This window comes from Mchenga conophoros, linkage group LG14, assembly GCF_057382185.1.
Source record: "Mchenga conophoros isolate Kocher_MC1m ecotype Shallow Benthic linkage group LG14, M_conophoros_male_GT1.1, whole genome shotgun sequence".
Classification (NCBI taxonomy): Eukaryota; Metazoa; Chordata; class Actinopteri; order Cichliformes; family Cichlidae; genus Mchenga; species Mchenga conophoros.
This window is the reverse complement of record NC_140539.1, coordinates 3,306,987-3,332,259: the sequence shown is the minus strand read 5'-3', so window position 1 is coordinate 3,332,259 and position 25,273 is coordinate 3,306,987. Positions and strand designations below refer to the sequence as shown.

The window sequence follows — 25,273 nt, the reverse complement described above, 5'->3', positions numbered from 1 at the left end:
GCAGACGTAAGTGAAAAAAGAATCATTTGCCATAATTAACATAAAATACAGAACTTTGCATTGAACCCATCGTCCCCATTGTTCCCATTGCCCCCAATGCAAAATGCACAGTTCCCTCCAAAGATGATATAGTAGCTGAAAATTCTGATTTATTTATTTATTTATTTATTTTTTAAAAATTAATTTAATTTTTTTAATATAGTGTAACACAAAATCTTGGCAACGAAGAAGTCATCGGGTGGTTAATTAAGAAAGCCAGTACCTGAAGTAGTGGATGAAAAATGAAATGATGGGAACATAATTTACAGCATAAATCCAAAAACTGCTAAAGATGACAGACACCGTGGAAATAATAAAGGTTAATGAAACATTCAGCTACGGGTCTCCCATCATTCTATTATGTGCAGTAAATCAGAAATCAAAGATAATTCTGAATTATGTTAAGACGCACTGGCTGTTTCTTATGTATTCTGCTACAGAGGCATTATGGGCTGCTGCTCACTTGGCATTGACCCACATCCCCAACCTCTCCTTGTTGGCTCTGTAAGTGGAGTCAGCTCATTTGTGTTGTGATTCCACTGGGACTTTTATTTTGTGCTTGGTGGATTTTACTTCGTGGTTTGGCTGGAGCTTAACAACCAGACCACCATGTGGATGTTCCCCATCCTCCCTCCCTACCTCACCCTGCCATTTTCTATGAAAAGTAGTTTTACACCGCGAGAAAACGTGTTGTTTTTCTTAGTGTGAACAGATCAGATCATAGGTTTAAAAAAAAAAAATGACAAGAAATTGTACGCTTTAAAAGAAACGTGTGTTTTGAAACAGTTCCCTACGTGGCCGGACATAAAGATCTTCGAACGGCCTAATACCTAAATACGTTTTGTTTTGGATTTTTTCATCCTGGTCTGTACTACTGAGTAAAAATACCTCTTTTATTGTGCTGATTTGTGAACTTCTCTTACTTTCAAGTCTAATATATGTTTTTTTTTTCAGCTGGCAGGAGAAGCTCAAGAGCTTTTCTCAGTGCGACACGGTCCAGTGCGAGCTGCTCGCATTCTGCCAGCTCCTCATAACAGTGAGTATTTTCAGTACCGTTACTTGAGTATGATATGCACCTACCTGCAGTTAAGCACATATTGCATATTCTTGCTTGAATAATTATACAGTAGTGATGACATGATTATACAGCATTAAAACCATCGCCAGGTGAAGTTGACAACATTTGTTGTCAGTTCTTTTATCGGTGCTGCTGAGAAACATTTCTGCTGAGGAAACACAGAAAAACAAACACAGCAGGTGTCAGTATTTTTCACATCTCTGCTATAAGGGTAGAGATGGGTTCCTTTAGTTATTTTTATAAGGTATTAGCTTGTTGGCAGGATCTTTTGGGTAATGTGCTGTGGGATTTGTATTTTGTGCACAGGCTATTTATGGTGTTTTGCAGTGTGCAGCCCACATTGGCTGGTAGAGGAGGCTGCTACTGTCATGGAGCGTCTTTGCTTTCAAAGGCTGTTTAAGTCTACAACAGTGTTCAGCTGTGTATTACGCATCAAAAGTAACATCTGCATTGATATCAGGACCTTAGGTTTCATAAACACACTGCATGATTGAAATTATGAGATGGTCAATGTTTTCCATCCATCAGTGATTGTAATGCTGTTGATCATTATGTAGCTTTCTTTATGGTATCAGTGGTATTAAAGTTCCACATCTACATATCTGTGTCAGAAGAAGCTGCATTCAACTGTGAAACACAAGCTTTTATACCTTGTAGTAGATAAAATCTCAGCTCGTGTTGTGCCACCTTCAGATGCTGTCTGAGATTTATTTTTAACAGTAAATGTCTCTTCTGAAACCACACAGGGATGTGGAGGAAGTTCATTTAAACATTTTTCCTTTGCAAGTCTCCTGAAGTGTCTTTTCAGCATAATTCGGAAATGTCTGTCCTGGAAAAAAAACTCTGGTTAACTTGATTTCAGCATCCAAGGTCAACACTTAAAATTAAATTTTGGATGGCCTATTGTAATGTAGTTTTGGGTTGTGGGCATTTTAAGTGGTGCTATATCATTAAAATTAAAGAGTGCTCCTTGGTTCCTCATCCTAATGTTGTCGTAAATCTATGATTACTGTTAGCCCACTCTCAGTCAGTAGTCCATATTACTAGAAATGCAGGCATTGGTGTCCTTTTGTCATGAAGAGTTTAGCCAAACAAAGGGTATCCCAAGTGCATTTTGATCAAATTTGAGTTTTGTATTTGCGTTAGTATTATGTCATTAATGTAACACACGGGCCGCGGTAATCTGACAAGGATGATTGCTACAAAGTGATGCCACAGAAAATCTTCTTTTAGCAAACATTGAAAAAGAATCATTGTTCATTATTAATGATGATTTTTGGATACCTTTATTTCAGAAAAGTTAGTGAATATTTTTTTTTTTTTTAAAAAGGAAGTAGAAAGAAAAACATTTTCGTCCACTCATCCAATTCAGGGTCTTGAGCTGGAGCCTGACATGGGGCCACAGGCGTGGTACGCCCTGAACAGGTTGCCAGTTTGTTGCAGGGCAACAATAGAAAGCTCGTAGTGCTTAATGTAAAAGCTGAGATCACACAGACCACAGTGGCTGCTTCAACCTGAGATGAACTTTAAGTACAGCAAGGAAACCACATAGAAACTGCAGTCTGGCATCTGAAGCGATCAAACAGCACCTGAATAACACTCTGTAGCTTCACCAAGTGACGTGTGAAATGCTTCCATATCCACCACCTGGATGCATGCACATGCATAATTAGTGCGTTGTAGTGTAAATTCCTCAAGGACAAAAAACAGACTGGCACGCGGAGCCTCCTGCATAGACCCCCTCTCTTACTATCTGATAGGGAGATTTCCGTCACTCACCCTAAAGTTGACTCGCAGATTTGGAAAGTGTAATAGAAGCTTTCAAAATCAGCATTTTGTGATTTACATTACTCACAATTTGCTTTTATGAGTAATGTAGCGTGGTCCAAATGAAAATTACAATGCAGGAGGAAAATGAGAATTTTTGTGAATCAGTATATTGAACAGTACTTTCAGATTCATTTCTTTTTGGAAGGAAACATTTCCCATGATGTTCTGTGAATGCACGTTTGATCTGCTTACCTAATGCTGTTTTATATGACCTGAATTACAAACAACGTTAAAGCATTTCATTTCATTTGTAATGTAAGTGAAATAGTCCCAGTAATGACAAACAAATGTGGCACTGGTTCCACTCATGGAAGGTTGAATGCAGTATTAATTGCAGTTCACATATTCTCAAAGTCATGGTGCAAATGGTCGACTTGTTCCACTGATGAGACTCTTTACAGACATGACGTTTAAATTTAATCCCTGCAGGTGTCAATCGGTTCTGTGAAAGATGGTTTGTGGCTTTTTTTTTCCGGTGAGAAAATCGTCTTTGTGCTCGCCGTCTATGTTGCAGTCTTTTGGCAGATTTCAACAACACACAATGGCAGCTTTTGAGGAGTGCTGGAAGTGGATAAAAGCAAACCACAGTAATAAGAAGCAGCAGATAGCCCCGACACATGAGGGGAGTAATTCTCTCAGCAGAAAATAAATATGAATTGTACCACTGCAGGGAAGGACACTGATTGTAATCTGTTAGGGTGCAAACAGTGTTGCACTGTGGCGAGCCATTAAAAGGCCAATTGTCTGGGATATGAGGCTGTGGGTGGGTGGACTCGTAAAGCCCTGAAAATAGGTGTTGATTATAATAAGGAAAGGTTCCTCCTTCCTGGAATAGAGAAGGAAAAGCTGGTTTTCCAAAGGAAGTAAACGCGTTTATCCACATCTCGTTTACGAGCTGTGATCTTTTGTTGTTTTGGAAAATGAAGCAATGACTTCTCTGTCTGACAACAAATGAGCATTGAGGAGATACTTTGTGAATGCTCTCTGGTCTTCATGCTAGAGGAAATGCCATGCAGTTTAATATGTAGCCTGATGTTTCGGGCGATGTCATAGTATTATTTAAACATACACTTACTTGTTTCTGTTACTATTCATTGCAATATTAATCAAATCAAAGTTGCTCTATGCATCTTCCCAGAATGTTTTCTTTTTTTAGTTAAATGTGCCATTCACCAAGTCTCCAAGGAGCATATTTATGTTCCGGCTCAATATCTTGACTGATGACAGAAACATGAAAGGAGAGAAGGATCCTGTTGGTAGTGTTAAAGGCTGGTACGGAAGGCACGTTTGCTCTCATGCCATACCACAGGAACTTGGGCTGATTACAGTCAACCCTCAAATTACAGTCCTCTAAAGGGTAACATCTTCTTCAGTCTAAGCACCCCCATCCACTCAGTCCCCTTATCCTTTGCCAAACTTCAAAAATGAGACAATTAGGGAAAATATGGGATCAGAAATACTTAATGCAGCATGATTTCTCTTCATTTTTCACATGCCCACTGGACTTTGCATTTTCAGTAAGATTTCTCCATCATTTTTGAGTTTTGTTAACTTTTTTTTGGAGGAACAAAAATGTTTGGTTTTTTTTTTTTTAATTATTTTACATCAAGCTTCATTTATTCTTTTAGCTCAAATTTACAGTAGAAAATCAGTAGAGACTAGCAAACAAAGTCTTTAAATTAAGTGATTCCATGTTTTGGATGGAAAAAAAAATCTCCATTTATCAAAAAATATTTTGCAACCATAATTGGATTATGGGGCAACCATAGTAATGTAATCAGCACGTTTCCTGCCATGGTAATAGCCTGCCTGTTGTATGAGGGTGGGGAGTGCTCGAGCCCTCACATGTTTGGTAAAGAATGTCTCTCTTTGTTGTGTGCAGATTCTGCTGTTTCTCATCTGGCTCTTCCTCTGACTCCTCTTCCTCCTCAGGTCCTGTAAAGCTGGACAGTTTTGCTGACAAGAGGCCCCTCCTTGGGGTCTGCAAGAGCACGGGGTCCTCTGGGTGAGTTCAGGCTTCGTTATAAAACTGACATCACTTCCTGTCGGTCACCCATAAACTGCAATGCAAAATAGTGACTTTGCTTCCCCTCTGTTTATAAGTGATGAATTATAGATTCACATCTTTCTGCTATAATGTTGTGCTATTCTGTGCGATAAGTGACTGACAGCTTAACTAGTGGAGGGGCAAAAAATGATGTTCTATAATGTCGTCTTAAACTTAAAGACTAGATGCCCGTTAAGCTCTGTCTTTGCCTAGTAAAGACAGGCATCTACTTTCTAATTAAAAGTGCACTTACTGGAAAGTGAGAAACTAAAGCAACCTGTGTCTCATGGGATTTAGCCGTCCTTTCTTTAAAACCTGCCAATAGTGTTTTACTTTCGGTGATGTTATGAAGGACAACAAATGCTCCATCTGAAAGTCATTTTTAAAAATAAGAGGCATCAAAGGACACCCAACATTTTGTTACGAACCCTTCACATGCAACTTGAGGTGAGCCACTCATGTGGGCTTAGTGACTATTAGTGGCAGTGTGGCTGGAATGCGAGCAGTACCTGAATGCCCCACAGGCTGGGAGAAGGGTGATGGAGCAGATGTGCAGAAGCCTGGGATTGTTAGGGTTAGGCCTGGGAATGTCATGTCTTTGTTTAGTGCAAGAAAACTTACTTCAAAAGTGACAGACCCCGAGGCATCTTGCACTCCCTTCTCTATACCCAGTTTGTGCCCTCCCTTCTTCCCCCCTCTTCCACTTACTTATGCTGCTCTTCCAGAGCAACACAAAATTTAACTCAATATATCCTCCCCAGGAAATGAAATAAGGAAGTCTGTCTTCAGCTGGGTCTCGATGGAGACCACCTTCTTGATGTTTTCCAGGAACTGCCGCCACTGTCTCTCTGACGCCATTGCCATTGCTTCTGCTTTTCCTATGTCCTCACTGACACTGAGACAGGCAGCGTTTTGACGGTTTGGCAAATCACCCAGGCGTCGTTCAACACTAATGCTGAAAACATGTACTGTGTTGAAAAGCAGAAACCCTGACCTCTGGCTGAATGGCACAGCCTGGTCCTTCCCTCTACAGAAGTGCTCGGTAAATAACACTTTGGTCAAAGACAAGAAGGAAAAAAGCTTCCGGGTGCGGCGCTGTACTTTCCATCGGGCCTGTTCATAAACTTACTAAGGTCCTCGCACAATTTTTAGCATATAATCATTTTGAAATAACAGCTTTTGTTAACCACCAAAAAGGATGCCGTCCTGACACTTAAATGGAAAACAGATTGGACTCTTGGCTGCTATAGCAGTGCTGGTTTAGAAGTCGGTTCAGTCAGCTCTAGGCTTAGATTACAAGATTTGCAAATTAAAGGAAAACCAGAGAAGGGAAAAAGCATGTGTGCTAAAGCGCTGTACTTGTGGATTTCCAGCCAGGCACACTCAACATAATTTTATCAATGGAAAGGATTATATGTAAAGTCCAAACAATGTAAGGATCCAGTGATTTTCTTGACAGTAAAGCTACATATGCGTCCCTTTCACTCTGTACCAGTGCCAGAGGGCTTTAGGAATTAGTAAAGACTGCTGGTGCCCTTGCAGACCTTGGTGTGTACGTCTGCTCACATTTCTGGAAAAGATTTAAGTTTCCTTCCCTTTCTAGCTGTTGTTATTATTTTCAGTCGTTTTAATTACATCCACAGGTATTAGTATTCTCAAAGTGATCCTCAGTGAAATTTTATGGGAAAGACCAAGGCGACTTAACTGTTTGCGGGTGTTTGAGTGCACACATATCTTGGGCAAAAGTTCAGTGATGAATAAGTGTGCTTTGTTCTCTGGAGTGACATTTCCAACCTCCATCTACCCCCTCACAACATCTCCACATGCCGAGAGGATGTGGTCCCCTCAATATAGACTTCTTTCACCATCAGAATTAATACTGCACGGGCTATTTCTAGACTCTAGTTAATACACATGGATGAACAGTCACTACTGAGGCCATGGACAGGCTTTTTTGAAGGGTTGTACAGTATGTCAAACAGTAAACAGTGTTCTACATCCTGAATGCCCACCTCAAGCGGCCCTTTTATTATATTGTTTTTTAAAAAGAGCGCCAATTTCAAAAGGCGGATGCATTGCACCACTGCTTACTCCTCTTGTGCGTCACTGCTGAGTGTTTTTCTTCTTCTAAAAAAAAAAAAGCTACACACTAGGCTGTGTAGGTTATTTATTTATATTACAAATAAGTATTTTTATGTGTTGCTGATGGGGCTGAAAATGTCTGGTAGTGATGTTAGAACAACAGAATCATCAGTTCACTTTAAATCTATAATTGTCAGTTGACAGCTAACTTGATTGAGAGATATTTTTTTTAATTATTTTGTTTTTTAAATCTATAAAATGGTGTATTTTGTTTTTACTTGATATACAAAAATTAAACATGATAATAATACTTAGACAATAAATGCATTAGTACCTAGAGGCACGACACGGATGGATTTTAGTGCCACTATAGACGTGTCCATGTGTCGTATACATTGCGTGCTTACGCCTTTGAAGGACAGATGGTTAAAAGCTTTCCTAACAAAAAGCCCTTAAATGGCGGGTGAGGTAATCGAAGGAACAACAGTGAGCATACACCCAAGACGTCAATCAAAGAGACTAGAGTCTGTGTATCACACGTGGTTATTAAAAGTCATTCAAAGTTGTTTTTAAAAAAAAAATTGATGTTATTGTTATTGGTTACAGCTTAATTAGCCAACAGAAGCACTTAGTTAGGGGCTTGGAAAAAAAAAATCATGGTCTGTTTTAGAAGTGACCTTTTCATGACATTAGCCACATGTCCATTTTTATGGTTACCAAGGCAACATTTTCCTCATCTAATATGATCGGTTGATCACATTAGTCTGCTGTTCAGAGACAACGTGCACAACACACATGACCCTAAGTAGTCACCTTCATAAATATGGCTCCTTTTAACCCTATTTAAGCGATTGACCAGTGTTTCCTGTTGAGATTGGGCAAGCAAATAAGCCATGCTTGCACAATAAATGTGAAAAACACATTGACAAATGGATATAGTTTTCATCTTTAAATGTTGAGGCATCAAACTATGCAAATTATCGGTGCAAGCTGATGTGCTTTGATTTCAGTTTCTACTACCTAACTCTAATTTCCCATAAGTCATAAGGTGCTGTTTCGTGGTGCAGTGTTACTTTAAAAACAAACCTAAAAAGCTACACAGAGGGTTGGGTGAAGCGTGCCTCCTCCCACCACTCACACTGACAGTAAGTGCCATGCAAAATCCAAAGTAAATGTACAGCAAACACAATTTCATCCTCCTGCACATTTGCATTTAATCTGCTTTAAATCCTTTAGTGAAATATCACAGGTTATTAACTACATGGTTGGAGGCAACAAATTCCACTTAGCCCACACAAACACTTTTGATGGCAAAAGCCCATTGAAGCACTAAGCACTAAGTGTTTCAGTGCATTTTCATGACAGGTTTTGCTCTGTGCACCGGATGTATCCTTTTTCTAAAGTGTATTAAATGGAAATCGTGAAGCATTTGTATAAAACAAGCCACCAGATTAAGGGATTTGGAGAAGTGATGCTTTTTATCCACCATGAGGTTATGGTATTCTTCACTGTCACACCATGACCATGCGCACATTGCTGTCCAATCTTAGCTGGAGGGTGGATGCTGCCGTGAACGTATTTAATTTGTCCTGCATCAAAATTGCGGTAAAGCTGTATCAATTATGTTCAAGATGATCGGAGTATTTAGACACCGTGTCAGCCCAGAGGACAATCCACAGTCCTCCTTGTGCCCTGGCTGGCAAAATTGGCCTTCAATTTGTGGAAAGGAATGTCATGTTCTCCACTGAGAAAACCATTTTGATCACATTGTTCCCTGACACTTTTGTCATGCTCCTGCGTGGAAATGAGAGTAGCTGTAATCTGTTCTTTCACTTCCCCTTTTTCGTTGCCCCACATGTGGACACACATACGTACTTGTGCAGTGCATAGGCAGAGCTCAGGGGCTCAGGCTTCACTGTGGAACGTTTATTTTGACTTCCATGTCTGCTTTATGTCTGTCGAAAATGTGTTCTGCCTCGCCAGTTTTCCTCCTTCAAATAGGAAGTCAGATTATACTCAGTAGTACTGGAAGTGGTGCATATAAACACAGCCGACAGGCTGAATGATTAGTAATGACTTTTCAAACTTTTACCACAGCTTCATTCTTTAAGCCAGGCCCCTGTGGTCAAAGCAATTAATATTTTATTTTACTAAAGTTTAAACTTTTCCTTTCCTCTAGATTGAAGTATATTGCAATACTATTGTAATTTTCTCCAGATGTTAACTGTTAAGTAACACCCACTGTTGGAGGGCTCGCTATCAGTCTTAGATTAAGGCTTAACTGGGCAAAAATAATCAGATGCCTTTTTATGGCTGTAAGTAATGAAGTTATGAAGTTGGGGAAGTCTCATCTCTACCGATATTTAAAAGAGGTCCAAAAATGACTTGACTTTGAAGCTTCCCTGAGATGTTGGAGGAGACATACTTTCTGATTACATAATCCGATTAGAAGATAACAAAAATTGCATCCATGATAAACATGGGGCTGTAGAGATGGCAATCTCCATCCACCACTTCTGCCCAGGCTTAAATATACTAATAACGACTGAGTGGCATAATCTTTCATTTCATTTCATTTATTTATTCATTTTCAGGCACAACAAATACCTATATTGAACATAAAATACACAAAACAAAAAACAAAACTTGCCTGAAAAAGGAGTGGGACGAAGAAAACTTATTAAATCCCACCCCTATACTCACTCATCAACAAAAAAAAACAATAAACTTCCCGCAGCTACGCCCATCATTGCATACAGACCCATCAACAGCCCCGGGCAGATACAAGCATCTAAGCGGCAGCTCGCAACCAACAATTAGAGCCTTCATAACTGAATACAGAATATATAAATTATAAATTGCATTACCACAGGTAACAGGCAGTAATAACTACAAGTAACAGACACACATACATATACATACATATATATCTACACACACAAGTACATATATGTACATACATACGCACACTTTATTTTTTCTCTCCAGCATGTCCTTCCCTGCAGCCACCTTCTAGATTACTGTGAAATTTTGTACAGATATTTATGAATCCAATGATTTGGCTATGATTCCCTTTCCTGTACTACTTTTGGTAAGTGGGCATTGCACCAGCCACTATTACATCCCAATTGTGATGCATTTATATGCCTCCAGCAGCTCATTGTCACTCCCTTAACAGGAGTCCTGTGCCTTTATGACTAATAGGGCACACAGGCTTTTCTATTGGTCTATTGATTGCAGAACAACAAAGATTAAAAAGTTAATTATTACTTTTTGAGTTATTGCACTAAATATATTTTACTAAATGCTAGCAAGTAATTTTGTCTTTAGAGCTGATGAAATAGTCATGAAAAGTTTTGCTCTGAAAAATATAAAAGTTGAACACCGGCCTAAGTTGATACGTCACATTTCTTATATAGCTTTAAGATGTCAAAGCAGAAGAAAGAACTGCTGTATGACCAGATGTTTCTTGTGTCAAGTGCTTCCACTTAACATAGACAGAAAATTGGCACATGAGGTTAAAATGGGATCTAATGCAAGCCATGGTTTGGGTAATGAATATTAATACCCACTTCACTGCTGTCAAAGAAAGAATAAGCTGAATTTATTGGGTGCATATACATAAATCCCATGTTGATTTTTCCCCCATTGTTGTGCTTTTAATGTTACACATCTTTGAGTCACAAACTTGTAGGAGTTTTTTTAAAAATGTTTTGTAGCTAGTATAGTCAGATTTAATGGGTTTGTTATCTATTTAGCTGCACTTTTCACTCTAATGCAGTATGCTTTAACACATAAACACTAACAATGAGTAAAAGCCTGTACATGAATACACATGGACAAACACAGGGTAGTTTGTTTTCAAAATGCTGGCAATTATTCTTATTATTATGTGAAGTATTAAATAGTGGAGGAAATGTATTTCTGGCAGACATGGAGCTGTGGTTGAACTTTTTACCCTAATTACTTTCCTGCTAATGCCTCCAGCCTGCCGGAATCACTGTGGCTCCCCCAGGCCCCCAGTAGGCTCTGATGTGGCTAGTATTTGTGTGTGGAGAAGGGGAGCTCTGGGTTTCAGCAGAGAGCCAATAAGAGTCATAAGAGAAAACAAATAAGGAGGAGTAGAGAAAAAAACGTTGCACTGCAGTTTTTCTTTTCTTTCCCTTTGATTTCATAAATATAGAATTTTACATAAACTCATCATGGGGACAAATGTCATGGTAATTTGAGAGTTTTAATGATTTCTTTGAACTGTTAGAATTATTGTATGTATTGTTAATTTCTTTAGCTCCATACAGGGTCATAAGTATACATACAGGCTCAAATATATATACATATACACCCAATAACATTTTGTTAAGTGTCCCTTATCAAGTATGCTTTTGGTAGCCATTGACAATTTTCTGGTGTAATTCTAGCGGGTTATTTGACCACTCTTTTTGCCAGAATTGGTAGAGTTCATTGGACTGGTTGGGAACTGGTTTGGGAACGCCATTCTAGAAGCTTAGTGTTAGCCTGCTTTACCCCTGTAAAGACCAGTTTTGATGTGTTTTTGGAATCATTCTCACGTTGGACCACCCAGTTGTATGGTTTAAGCCATCAAGCTGTTGATTTGAAGTGAAATTAAGGAATTTGGAGGCAGTCCTCTTGCAATGTACCAGTACCACTGGCAAAACAGCATAATGCTACCACCACCATGCTGGACAGTTGGTACTATGTTCTTCTGTTTGAAGCTTCACCTTCACCTTCAAACATACCTCTTGTCATTGTGGCCAGATGGGTCAATCTTTGTCTTCTCTGTAAATAAAATGTCCTTTCCAGAAGGCATTTGGCTTGGTCATATGGGCAGCTGCAATTTTCAGTTGAGCTTTAAGGTGTTGATTTTCGACTTGGTCAAGTAAAACTCACTTTGGACTGGAAAGAGAAAAACTACAAAAACGGAAACTGCAAGTTGTTATCATCCATGATCTTGATCACTAACGAGAATAAGCTTTGGCCTTGTCAAATTAAAAGACACTGTGGAACCTTCAGCATGAATAATTAAAAGTTTTAAGTGTATGTATATGTTCGAGCCGGTATGTGTACTTGACCATGTGTAAATGAGAGAAAATCCTAAATAAATTCAAATTGTGCACCCATTTCTTCTTTTTTTTAAAAGTCATATTTAAAGTCATAAACTTCTGACTACAACTGTAAATGGGGTGCGTATGCAGGTGGAGGCTAGTGCAAGTCTTATGCTAGTCCAAGATTTTGGTTGAGATACAATAGGCCAAAAATTTTTTATATTGTTTTCCAAATTTTTTGTGAACTAGAACATTCGAGGCTGTTCCTACACCACCACTACTCTCTGAATAGTGGAAAATACAAATTTCTTGTAATTTAAAATAATTTTTTGCACATTTGATAATATCTCATTTAAATATCTGTACATCAAATAACATGTCTTAGTCGTGCTAGCTTAAAAACATGACATATGTGAGACTAGGAAAAATCAGTGATTGCCCAGTGATTACATAAAATCTTTTTGCATTTGATAATTGATTACAAGCAGTCACCCAAAGGCTGAGTGTACAACACCCTCTGCTTGACCACTTTGGATGACAACACAATTGTGCAGGTCGACTGGTGGCGGGACTGGTTGGTCTCCAACTCCAATACATCTTTGGCATATTTAAATGCATCGTTCATGAAAGCTTGTAATGCAAACAGTAATTTTCTTAATGGAAGCAAACAGCTGGACATTTTTTAAAAGATAACTAAATTAAAATTCATCCAAATTTACCTGTAATTCTTTTCCTTTACAACAACAGCAGTGGAAACTGTAGCTTCTAAGAGAGTTTATTGTCAAGAACACTTTTCTATCTTGCCTAGAATAAACGTCTGAGGAGAGCTCTGAGTACTTGTTCAGTGTTGGCATAAACTGCTGTCTGTTGGCAAGGCTGATCCTAAATTTCTGGTTTTAATATTGAAAAGTGAGATTACGATTCCCATTCCTCAGAAGTTTTACAGTCTGCAGTTGGAGCATCAGAGTTCTATCTTTCAGCAGAAGCAGACTCAGCTTCCCAAACCGAGCTTGTATTTGTGTAGCATTTCCACACTATGTAATTGTCGTCTATATTTGGGGAGCTTGTAAAACTTTGCAGCAGTAGGAAATGTGGTGAAGTCCCTTCCTTGTAAATTAATTTATTTGCCTTCTTTTTAATTCCTTCTATGGCTTCCATCTTATGCTTTCTACAGTCACATGAAATCTTGTGGTTTGGATCTCCCGGTTTAAGTTCACATTCATGGAAAGACGTGTGCAGATTGCCTCAAAGGAAAAGTGACAGATGTCAGTATGTTTAATCCAGGAGGAAGTAATGACACAATAATAAGACACGTGCCATCCATAATAGCCCCTAATGACCGTTGTAAACCGTTGTGTATCTAAAATTAAAATGCATGCTTATAAATGTGGCACTGTGCAGAGTAGTAGAAGACAAAAATGACCCAAGCAGCCAGCATTTACTGTAAGACCATCTGAAATAGTTATGCATTCAGCAAGTCTGCCCTGTACTTGTTTTATGCCCACAGCAATTTAAATTCAGAAAATTCTGGACCGTCCCAAACTGACCGCAACTCAAGTCTTACAATTTCTATGTGGTTGATCTTCCTAGCCTACAGGTGCTCGTACTGTAGTTTCAATGGTGACACTATTTTTTTCAAAGAAGTTACATTTCTTAAGGACTAAAATGCTATTTTAAATATACAATCATAGAAACATTGGTAAATTGGTTGCTGTGCCATTCTTCCCCAGACTAAAAGCCTTGGCGATCATGTTGACATTTTTGGTTTAAAATACCTCAGCGACTTTGCTGTGACATTAAATGTAGATGTTCCCAATGCTCCCCAGAGAACAAATACTGTTCGACTGTGTTCATCCCCTAACTTTTCACTCGGTTTCACAAGAAGGACACAGCGTGTCTGAGGCTGGCATTCTGGTTGGAACATAAAAATACTAAAGTTTGACACTCAAGTCCTCCAAGATACAAGGTCCTCTTTATGCCATCGTATCCCACAACAGACGAATTTAACAGAAATGTAGTTTCTCTCTCTCTAACCATGTTCTGTTGTCATTTTGCCGTTTTCAAGTTCTGTATCTGACAAGCCCTTTACATTTTCTCCTTAATTTTTGGAGTAGCTTCTTGTCCTGTCACAGGAAGTAAATGAGCCAAGCCCCTTTTCCTCCATCTCCCTCATTTTATATCCTTTCAGACCCAAGGGCCAGTTTGAGTAATAGTAATTGACACATTGATCTAATAGGGCCATCATAATAGGCCTGTTACTGAGCTGGGCAATGGTGCTCGGCGTCACCTTAACATGTGCAAGGACTGACATCCCGCCATGATCCATAATGATAATTGTGATTTAGCCTTGCTTTCAACCTACGCCCCAGTGTCCCCGGCATCAGGAAATCTTATTACATCTGACCCCACATTGCCTCCATTAGAACTAGGTCATTTGTTAAAATACTGCAAAAGCAAAACAATTGAACCCTGTGCCATTTTGATTCTATAACAGTGGGTTATCATTGTCCCTTTGAATCAATTCCAGGGGCCCATTTTTCGGGATAGAGCTTTGAATTGGATTGATCGGACTCTGATAATGCTGAAATCAATGATGCAGCCGCCTGAAAGTAAATTATCGTTGAGCGAAATTTTCGGATTAATCTTAATGCCAGTATTCTTGATTGGTATTGGTCGCTGTACTTGCAGGGCGAGCACCATTGAAATGTTGACGGAGACATTAACTGTCAGGATGGAAAAATGAAACGGGGATTCTTAGAAACTTTTTCCACGGCACATCTTCTGTCTTCCTAAAGGGGCAGGAGCCACTGGAGGGACGAACACACTTGGATTAGCTGGGTTAGCATCCAGGCAGAAAAACACAGTCCACACTTAGTCTTGAGACAGTGTTTAAAATCTAGGCTTAGGTTGTGACCCAACTTCTCACTTGGCGCCTTTGCTGTTTAGCTTCGGAAATATACAAAAGAACGTTAGTATGTACCTGTGTGTATAAATGTTTGTGCGTAAGCGTGTGTGGATGTGTAACACATAATGTTCCCTTAGAGTTTCACTCTTGTATCAGTCATCAAGATAGTTGCTGGGTATTGTTGCAGCAGTTATTTCATTTTGCATCTCTGGGTGTGTGTTCCTCCCTTTGTTTGTGTTAAGGAAAAAAAAACGTGCATGTCAGATTTTAGTGCCTCTGATCTTACCTAACACATGTGCATTTGCGAGAGTGTGCGTGCATGTGTGTGTTAGCAGTGAGTGGTGAAGTCGTGTTTGTGTCTGTGCTGTCCAAGCTGATTTTTAAACAGATGTTGACAGAGTGTTCCACAGGATTGTGTTCCTAAAACACCACTTATGAAATAGGAAAACTTTACTTATTCCATATTTGGGAAATTCTGTTACTGCTACTATCTGCTTCTTACTGCTTCTGCTACTTTTACAGCTATTACTAGTTGTAAAGGATTAAGTGAAGCACCGTGGATACTTTCTGGGTGCACTGTATAACATAAAAAGAAGCTAAAGGCTAGACAAGTTTGTGAAAACATCATCTACATTTTTAATCTCTGCAGCACTCCAGCTTGTCATAATGAACAAGTTGTTGAGATTCTTCCATCTTTAACACATCTTCAACAAATATCAGTCTGCAGGATTTTTCAAGTTGAAATGATGGCCCAGTAGTCATGAGACATGTGAAACACTGCACAAATACAGCGAGAGTGTACATAAGAACCATGGAATCCAGGGTGGAAGAAATGAGAGAAGAGGAGGGCTGAAGAGAAGGCTGTTTGGGGTAAAGACAAGTTGGGTGCTCTATCACCAGGTCCATTAAGCACTTCCTGCATTGGAAAACGTGGTATGGATGGATTCAGAGTGCCAAAAGCATTGTGCCAAAAATGCGTCAGCCTTGTTTACTTAACTAAGACTAGAGTGATGAAGGTGTTGCTGCAGAAGAATCTAACAAAAAAATGCTGGATCAGTTCACACATAATAGACTGTTTGCTCAGATTTTGCCTTGATGCGTCTGCTCTGCCGTTCGGTAACAAGGTACGTTGGTCAATCAAATAAAGGGTGGGCATATTCCAAGGGCCTGTGCTTACAGAGACACATTTGATTATTGAATCTTTTTATTGCAACACACCAACATCACTGCAGTTTCTGGGCACCAGTGAAAGATCACAGCAAGGCTCTGAACTATTAACATTATATTTTCTACATCTATTCTAGTCTTGTGAACATTGTTTCCTTACTTTTCATCCAACAAAAAGGATGTTAGGCTCACCTGCAGTTGAACTTGGTGCTGATAGGTTGGTGTTAGGATGCTAACATCTAAACTGATGTGGTGGTTGTAGTGAACATTAGGATGTTAGCATTGCTAGTCATTGCGAACATGTTGCATGATTATTGGCTGTAAATTGTGTTGTTGTGATGCATCAACGCTCTCATATGAGTAAAGGGTTATAACAAATTGAAAGCCCTCGCTGGCTGTGACCCACTGATTCTCATAAACAGGCACTTTAGAGGTATCACACTCGATCCTGTTCCTTATCTGTAAATGGCTTTTTTGGGGTCTCCTGATAATGTCATGTATGTTTTCCATGGTTTGCCTTTGGTATATTACACAGTAGGTTTATTTTGTGCGATAGTTTTGAATCAGAGTGACAGACAAAGAAGAAAAGCAATAGTGAAGACTGGCACGGCAGACGGACCTTGACGCAGGAGTCGGTCAGAACAGGGTGTGCTGCTGGAATATTCAACGTGGCTGAGGTCATCTGTCTCTTGTAATGGATGAAGGTCTTTCCATAATGATGTCTTCATTTGAATAATGTCCAGATTTCCCTCGGTGGGAGTTGCTGTAACTTGGTAGTAGCTGTCTGCTGTTGAAGCCACTTCCTAATGGTGTCTTCCACTGGCTCTACTCATCAGTAAAGGGATGTTATCGATCATGTCGACTCTCCTTCTTCACCTAACTTTCACAATGTTGATATAATCAGTGCTAGTGTGCAGCTGTTTTTGTGCTTCTCTGTAACATGTTTTTAATTGTTTTGGTTTTTTTACTCCATTCAACAGAATTTGAAGTTTTATATCACACCGTTTCCCTTTAATCTGCCATGAAAGTCATTGTTATATTTTAGAATCACTGCCTTCCATTTGTCCAAAAAGTATCCATGCTGAGACTGATGAGGTATGTATCTACACTTAGTATGCACAAGCAGACTAAATGGACTGTTGAAAGCACTTCGTCCTATGGCTCAAAAAACAAAACTAACACTACAGTTCACCCCTGAATCCTCAGCCAACACGGCACCACAGGCCCTGCCAAGGTTGACAGAGAATGGAAGAGCAGTAGAGGCGTTCCTCGCAGAGACAGAGAAGGGGCACAAGGGACGGGGGGTAGTGGAGGGGAGTCTCTTGATTAAGATTTATGTCTAAATTTTCCTGTTCTAGCAGCCGTTGCCTGCTGTTGGATAAGCTCCCTTACACACCCCTCTTCTTTGCTGTGTTGATAGAAGGGCTTCTAGTAAATGTGTTTCATGACAAAGCATTTCCCCTTTTGCCCTTCATGTTACTCCCCTTTACTCTGGATTCCCAGAAGGTGCAGGGCAGTGGGACGTCGGGAAATCAAATAAATTTTTGTGCTTCAAGTTTGTTTTCATACATTAATGCACGTAATCACAACGATTGTGTGATTGGTCTGTGAGCACTCCCAAAACACGCGTGACCTAAAGCTGACAACAGTGCCCGAATGCCTTCTGAGGAGCTCTGCTAACATGCTGCTCATGCTAAGCCTTCTGTGTAGTAATCCTGCAGCTTTGGATTATATAAGCCACCTATATTGGTTACTTTGAATCATGCATACGATGCTGGTCTCCCAAAAAGTAGATCTGTTTCGACAAGTTCAGTGATAAAGCCTTAAATGAAAAACTGACCACCAAAATCACAAAGTTAAAGTAGAAAACAGGACTTTTCATTCCTGCAGATGTAATTCTGTTAATTACCTGAAAACTCGTGTCTGTTGGAAACCTGTTAAACTGCACACACGCTGGAAGTGACTTCAGGCAAAATAACTATGGGCCATGAGAAGTGGGTGAGACCCATGATTGATGAGCGGATGATGAGACTACCAGTGAGAGAGAAGATTGATGATTGACATATGACCTTGCTAGAGGGTCACCTAGGCAACCGCGATGAAGGGATGAATGGGACTGAAAGGTGAAAGAAAAGAAACCTACAGTTTTTGAAAAAGTAGTAACTTTCATTGTACAAAGAATATCAGGTGTGTTTTGCTTTTTTTAAGCATGTTATTAGTGTGCTTTACTTTCCACAATTTAAAGTTTAGTTACAAATGGAAAAAGTGAAGCGTTTGGGTGAAAGTCTGAAGTCCCAGTGTTTTATCAGTGGTTACTAGATTATCAGTTCATAAAGTTTTCAAACACTTTAAAATTAATGGTGTTTAAAAATGTTGCCCTTTTTTTTCTCTTTTCTCCAGGACGAGCCCCCCCTACTGCTGCGCTGACCTGTATTCGCTAAGGACGGGGGAAATGGTTAAATCAATTCAGTTCAAGACGCCTATCTATGACCTCCACTGCAACAAACAGTGAGTTTGGCTAAACAGAATAAGTAAATGCATTTAAAAAGACTTTTGTCATGTAGTCACATGAATGTTTTTTCCTTCTCACAGTATCCTTGTTGTGAGCCTGCAAGAGAAGATTGCAGCATTTGACAGCTGCACATTCACCAAGAAGTTCTTTGTTACAAGTAAGAATATTAAACACATGAGTCCTATAATGCTTATTTACTGCTCCAGGGGTAATTGTTCATATCGAACATGGCAAAAGTTTTAAATAATAAAGTTGGAAAAGAGTGGTTGTTCCGTTCTCTGGGTGCTCTGGTTTCTACTGCTGTGTATCAACTCGGCTCTAGCTGTGAGAACAGAGCTCACCTGGGATTGAGGTGAGCCGAGCGGCTGCACTAACCCAACATGAGGCAAATAAGTGTTGCTTTTTTCGACTGTGAATCATGCAAAGCTACTCTCTGAGAACGACAAGAAATGACAAACATTAAAATGCATAGAATACGTCTTCTTTCAATTCTCTCAGCCTGCTACATAATCTGGCAAAAAAAGAGAGGGAGGTTTTAATAGGTTACAGAAATCAATTGCTTTTCACATCAAAAACAAGAATGATTGTTGTCACATGTGGCCTGTCATTATTTTATTGTAGAAATATGTATTTATCAAACACGGGGCCAAACCCCAGCCCTGTACTTTGTGTAGTAGCACAAACAAACAGTGCCAGTCACGTAAAATTCTTTCTTCAAACTTAATCTTTCCAAACATGATCAGCGAGTCTGTCATGCCCACATCACACAACCCAAACAAATACAAGGCACATCATTGATTATAATACAAGCCACCAAGACCTGCTGGAGTGGAATCCTCTTAAGCATCGCATTGTGACTAAACTGCTTTTATCAAGACAAGATGGTGAGACCCTTCATTTGAAGCTCAGCACAGGAAAACTGTTTACGACACAGCCCTCGCATCCTCCCGGCTGTACCTGCCGTCTCTGCTCAGGGAGTCTGTGAAAGAAATGCCAGACTGTATTACAAGGCCATTGCTGTCTACTTAAGTCATTGACTGGAGTAAACTGACCTTACTGGCTGGCTTTAATGTGTCTCCTCTTTGTCTGCCTGCCTTCCCTATCAGCGTCTGGGCAGCAGGAAACCAAACATATTCAATAGTTATTAATCGTTTCTGAATGCAGGGGCCTCCTCTTCATAACATCGTTTGGTCTGTTTTGGCCATAAAAGCAGTAAACAAAGGGTCCTGTGATGTGGGGAGATCTGCTTTGGATGAGCAATTCTACCTCTGCATGTGCTCTTCTTCTCCAGGGATGTGATGGTGGGCATGTCATGTTTTCATGAGCACTTAGTGTTTGTCCCTTGTTTATGTTCTTGCTTTGCATCGAGTGGTGTGTGTGCTCCTAGCTGGTGCTTGCTCAGCCCCAGAAACTTTCTTTCCCCTCTGCTCAGTCCTGTTTGGCTTTTGAATGGGACGACTCACAATCGTAGTCCTTAATGTGTTTTTACAAAAAGTGTGTGTGGAAACGTTTGAGGATTCATAAACAAGACGACGACTACTTTTCATATGCGTTTGAAACCAAAAGTTTTCCCTTTCTGATAAAACGTAACTGGAAGCAAGTTTTCGAACTGTGTCCCTCAACGTTAGTCTTTAATTGACTTACTGTTTATCAGTCCTGGAAATTTTAAGTAAAACACACTTGGTCATGTGCTGCTGCCCTGACCTTCACATGTATGTCTTAATAATACTTTTGAGTTCATTGTTTCGTAAATGTTTCCGAGGCATTCAGGCCCAGCCTCAAACGTGATGCTGTCCACACACTGCTCATGGAAGTGTTTGGTGTTGCTATGCAGCTTTGTTGCAGACGTCTTTTCAAACACAAAGGTTGTCTTTTACAACCTGTGTTTGCATGCCACAGCAAAATTGGCGAGTACTGGTTTTCTTCATGTGTTCTTCTGTTAAAATTATTCCTGTTCTTTTTTTGCCACTTTCAGGAAATTCACATTTTTTTGCTTGTAGCAGGTGAAGTCGCTTTACATTTTGAGAGTAGAGCTTCTGAATTTCCTCTATCGACAGTTTGTATTCAGTGTTCATTAGTTTGTGTTTCTATCTCTGTCACATTCAGCTTTTTCTTCTTCATCATGTGTTTTTTTTTTGTTTTTGTTTTTGTTTTTTTTTTTATAATTTATTTCCCCGAATTGGGATTTTTTTTACTTGGGTTGAGCTCTTTTGAAATTGCTTGTACAAAATGTTTACTTTATGTGGGCACGTTAGAGATAATACTTAGATTTAGAGATGGATGTTTGTAGAAGCTTTTCAGCTAATTAGATTTCAGATGAGTCCTTTATTAATTTGAATCATAATAGTGGGATGAAGCAGCCAGCAGTCAAACATTTAGTGTAAAGCCAAAACGATGCAACAGCCATTCAAATATTTGACCTTAAAACCTGCATAAAAATTCCAGGCATGTGCATTATTGACCTCACGCACACTGACCAGGTGTGCTCGTGCACTTTTGGATTGCAAGAAAGTGATTTTTCACTTTCTTGTGAAAAGAGGAGTTTCAATTTTATTTAAACAACACCTGTTCAAAAACATTTTTTATATTGTAATGTTAAATCTTTGTGGGATTTTTCAAATGTTGTTGTTTTTTTATGCAACAAATAGTTTAGACTGAGCATCTTGTGTCTCACAGAAAGGATTTTGCTGGCTTGGGTGAAAACCTGGCCTGTATGTTCAGGAAGGAAAAAGAACCTTCTAAAAACTGGGAGTATCGGAGAAGAAAGATCAGCCAATCCATCCATCAAGTCTTTTCCCTCTTCTGGTTTAGTCACATGCTCTCCACCCAGGATGTCAGACACTTTCTGTCTTGCTTGGCCTTGGACGGGCAAAAAAACCTTCTCTGGCATCACCAGCAACCCTTGTGACTCACCTAAAACTCCCACCGACCCTCCTATCGGCTCCTTCCCCAACACAGTACACTAAAGCCTCCACCTCATCTGCTCCCTGAGCAATAAATTATTGTCAGCAAGCCATTTGCCCCACACCTCTGTGCACTTACATCAGCTAAGTGTGTTTGCATGTTTGTGCACGTGTGAGACAAACACCTACCTTTTTAAAAGATCATCACTGGATCAGCATTTTGCTGCTTTGTGTGTTTGCCATACTGGGAAGGAGAGACTGTCACTGTCTGTGTCTGCTTACATTTAAAGATATTTATGATGAAATCAATAATTTCTTCATTCTGTTTACGGGCACATGCAGGCCTGGTTTTGGTTGATTCTGTCTTGAAGAGCAAACTCCTGTCAGATATGGTATTGGTTAAAACACGTTCCACTTGTGCCAGTGTTTACTTCTACATCGATAAAAAGAGAAAAATATGCGATTTTAGCGTTTGTGAAGAGTTTTATTCGTCATTCAGCACTGGTTACTATTTTAATCTGTGATGACAACACACGTGTGTCATCCTGTTTGTGCGTTTGTATATATCCCCATAAGGGTTATTGTGTTGGTCAATCACCAGAGGAGCCATCTTCAATTTTATTGGGTACCAGTCTCCATTAGGTCATCCTGGGTGTACACACACACACACACACACACACACACACACACACACACACACACACACACACACACACACACACACATATAGACACGTCAGCCTCATCAGACTCCCGTTTATTTTCCAAAACAAGAAACTCCCCACAAACACGCGGTTTAAGATGGTTTCAGACACTCTCCAGGGAGGAGTTCCTGTTTTATGGCAGACCTTCAGTCATGAGGTTACTTACCAAAGTAGCTTAAATAAGAGATTGTCTCAAAAAGGTATAGACTGTCTTAATAATGTCACTTGACCACACTTGTATTGATTAATTTGTGCAAAATCTTCTTACAAGTTGTAAAATTGGACTCAATTCTTCAATCAACATAATCCACACCACTCTAAATATTCTGTTTGACTGTAAGCCTGCTCTTATTGACAGTGAGATGAATCGTAAGTCTTTGAGTGGCAGGGACTGAAAAGGTAAATTGACCTGAAAAAAGCAGTAAAAGAGCATGAGTTGGTTTGTCTGCAATCCTGTTTTTCTTTGTTGTTTTTTTTTAGTTTATTTCATATCTGTTTCTGTATGTCTCTGTCCTCACTGTCTTATGGCCGTCATTGTGTCTTTCCAGGCTGCTATCCCTGCCCCGGCCCCAGCCTCAATCCAATAGCTCTGGGAAGCCGTTGGCTAGCCTATGCTGAGAACAAGGTAGTCTGCACATACACACATATTCATCCAGTGCAGAAGTGCCTTATCAGAGAAGCGACATATTTACAATCCAAAAAAATGCATTTTATCTATTTTCTGCCTCTTTAATCTGTCTGGATAAACAACTCATTCCAAGAAGAGTCCACTAGAGATGATAACATTTTGAAAATCAGCAGATGTACTGGAGTTTTCTGTTTAATGGGATTGTTAAGTATTTACAAAAACCAGAATGTTCTATTGTGCATCCTGTAATACTTTTAATGTGAAGTAGTGTTTTGGTGCTGGCCCACTCAAGTAATTGACAGATGGGGCTGCTGTTTGTGCCTACGGATTTTCAGAAATGACCAAATCTAGTTTTTCAAGAGTAATACTGGGACGGAGCTATTCCAGTGATATTGTATATGAAATTAATCAGAGCAGGCTGTTTGGTCGTGCAGCCTGTCTTTGACGACAAAACCAATTTCCTCTAAAGAGTGAAGAGGGAAACCTTTTAAATGCCTGCATCTGGGTTAATTCTCCCAAATTTACCTCTTCGTTCATCTCCCTCGGACGTCCGTTATACGTCTTGTGTTTATTAGTAAATCTACCTTTTTTCCAGTTGATAAGATGTCACCAGTCTCGTGGAGGAGCCTGTGGTGACAATGCACAGTCTTATACCGCCACAGTGATCAACGCTGCCAAAGTAAGTGATGTACAAACACACATTTAACTGTTTTTCTCTACATGTGTTATCGTTCTCTCTCATCGAGATTCTTAGGTTTTCTTCTTCTTCCTCAAAAGTAAATAAATAAAAAATCCTAATAAATAACATCCTAAATGGCATTCTCTAAAGCACTGTGTTCAGGAGAAGTACGCCGAATGTGTCACAGCTTTATTTATATATAGGTTTGAACATAAAAGAAATGCACAGGAGAACATGTCTGGCTATTATTTTTTTAAAGTGTATTTCAGATAAAAAACATTACATTATCTCCTCTCAAAGTCCATACACGCTCAGATTGGCATTCATGAGCTAAAATTTATGGTTCTAGATAGCGAATCAACTGAGACGTTGCTCTGGATTAATTATTAGATAGATGTGAGTTCTTATGAACATGTAAAACTACATTCAAAACTATACTCACGTTCTCACAATATGGCTGTAATCAGTCTGAACGTCCTACGGTAAGCTTGACACTCAGATAAAACGGCACAGAAGATGGTATTTCCAGCTCTGCCGGCACCATCTGTAAATGTGCTGACATTGGATCCACCTGTGCCGCCTGGCCGACTGTGGCTAAGCTTATGAGACACTTCATCAACCTGCTGATCTCCCGCTTCCCACTATAATCTGTTTCTCTTCATTGGTCTTGTTTCAGTCAGCATCATGGGGAAGTGGCTCTAAGATGGCTCACTAACAGCCAGCAGCGCTCTCTTTGATACCAGGTGAAATAAAATCCTGGGCCAATAAAGCAACTTGCTAACACGTGCAGACGAACTAGCTCCTCATATGGTTCTAGTCTGTTTCTCCACTTGGTCACAGAAGAAGGGCTAATTGATTCCAAAGAGCACGTGGATCTCACAGCTAGTGCGAAGATGACTCATTAGTGGGGTAACAAGGCTATACATCAAAAAGACAACTGTCTTTCTAACAGATTAGCAGCATGGTGATGGGTTGACAATTGCAGGGGGTATTGATATGCAGACAGGCAGTCTGCTTGCCCGCCCTCTCCTCGTTTAGGACCATATATCTCAATATGGATGACAAGGTATCTCCCTTTGGCTTGTGGCGCGACACGCTGGCTCTTAGTGCTGACATCCAGAGACATGGGAACAGAAAAGGAGGAGGGCGGGGGCAGCATTAAAGTATAATGGCTTTTGTTTATAAAAAAGAGAGAGAAGGCAGTGGCGCTGACCGACTGGGCTGTTCTGAATTTTCTGTCTTACAGGGAATTTATGTAGCACAAAAGTCCTGTTGCCTGTCATTCCTGGGTGTATAATTAAGAAAGACCGTTCACATAAAGATTAGGCTGTATCGTGTTTAGATAGTAACATCAGCTCTGCGTGTGTAAGTGTTGTGAGCCCTGAGGCATGATCTTCCTCCAAACCCCCCCTGCGCGCTAGGAAATCAATAACTCCTGTTTGGACTACTAAGAACTCCACAACTGCAGTGATTAGAAAACACATTAGTGTTGATCAATTAGGAGCCAAACGCCTCACTTAATAATTGATGGCTTTTCTTGCATTTTACACACTCACACACACCCCAGTGCATGCACGTAGCATCCACTGTTAGTGTGTCTGGTCAAGTGGCAAAGAGAGACAGCGGGTGATCCCCAG

The 25,273-nt window shown here is 39.9% G+C and overlaps 1 protein-coding gene across 5 annotated transcripts in view; it reads left to right on the top strand.

Moving 5' to 3' along the window:
• The window catches only part of bcas3 (BCAS3 microtubule associated cell migration factor), a 314,119-nt gene that overhangs the window by 12,870 nt on the left and 275,976 nt on the right, over positions 1 to 25,273 (top strand). For all 5 annotated transcript variants that reach the window (XM_085244777.1, XM_085244781.1, XM_085244779.1 and 2 more), the window contains exons 6-11: positions 994 to 1,075; positions 4,880 to 4,952; positions 18,612 to 18,719; positions 18,804 to 18,880; positions 22,878 to 22,954; positions 23,553 to 23,636. In XM_085244777.1, coding sequence (XP_085100903.1) covers positions 994 to 1,075; positions 4,880 to 4,952; positions 18,612 to 18,719; positions 18,804 to 18,880; positions 22,878 to 22,954; positions 23,553 to 23,636 — 501 coding nt within the window. The remainder of the gene's footprint in view (positions 1 to 993; positions 1,076 to 4,879; positions 4,953 to 18,611; positions 18,720 to 18,803; positions 18,881 to 22,877; positions 22,955 to 23,552; positions 23,637 to 25,273) is intronic.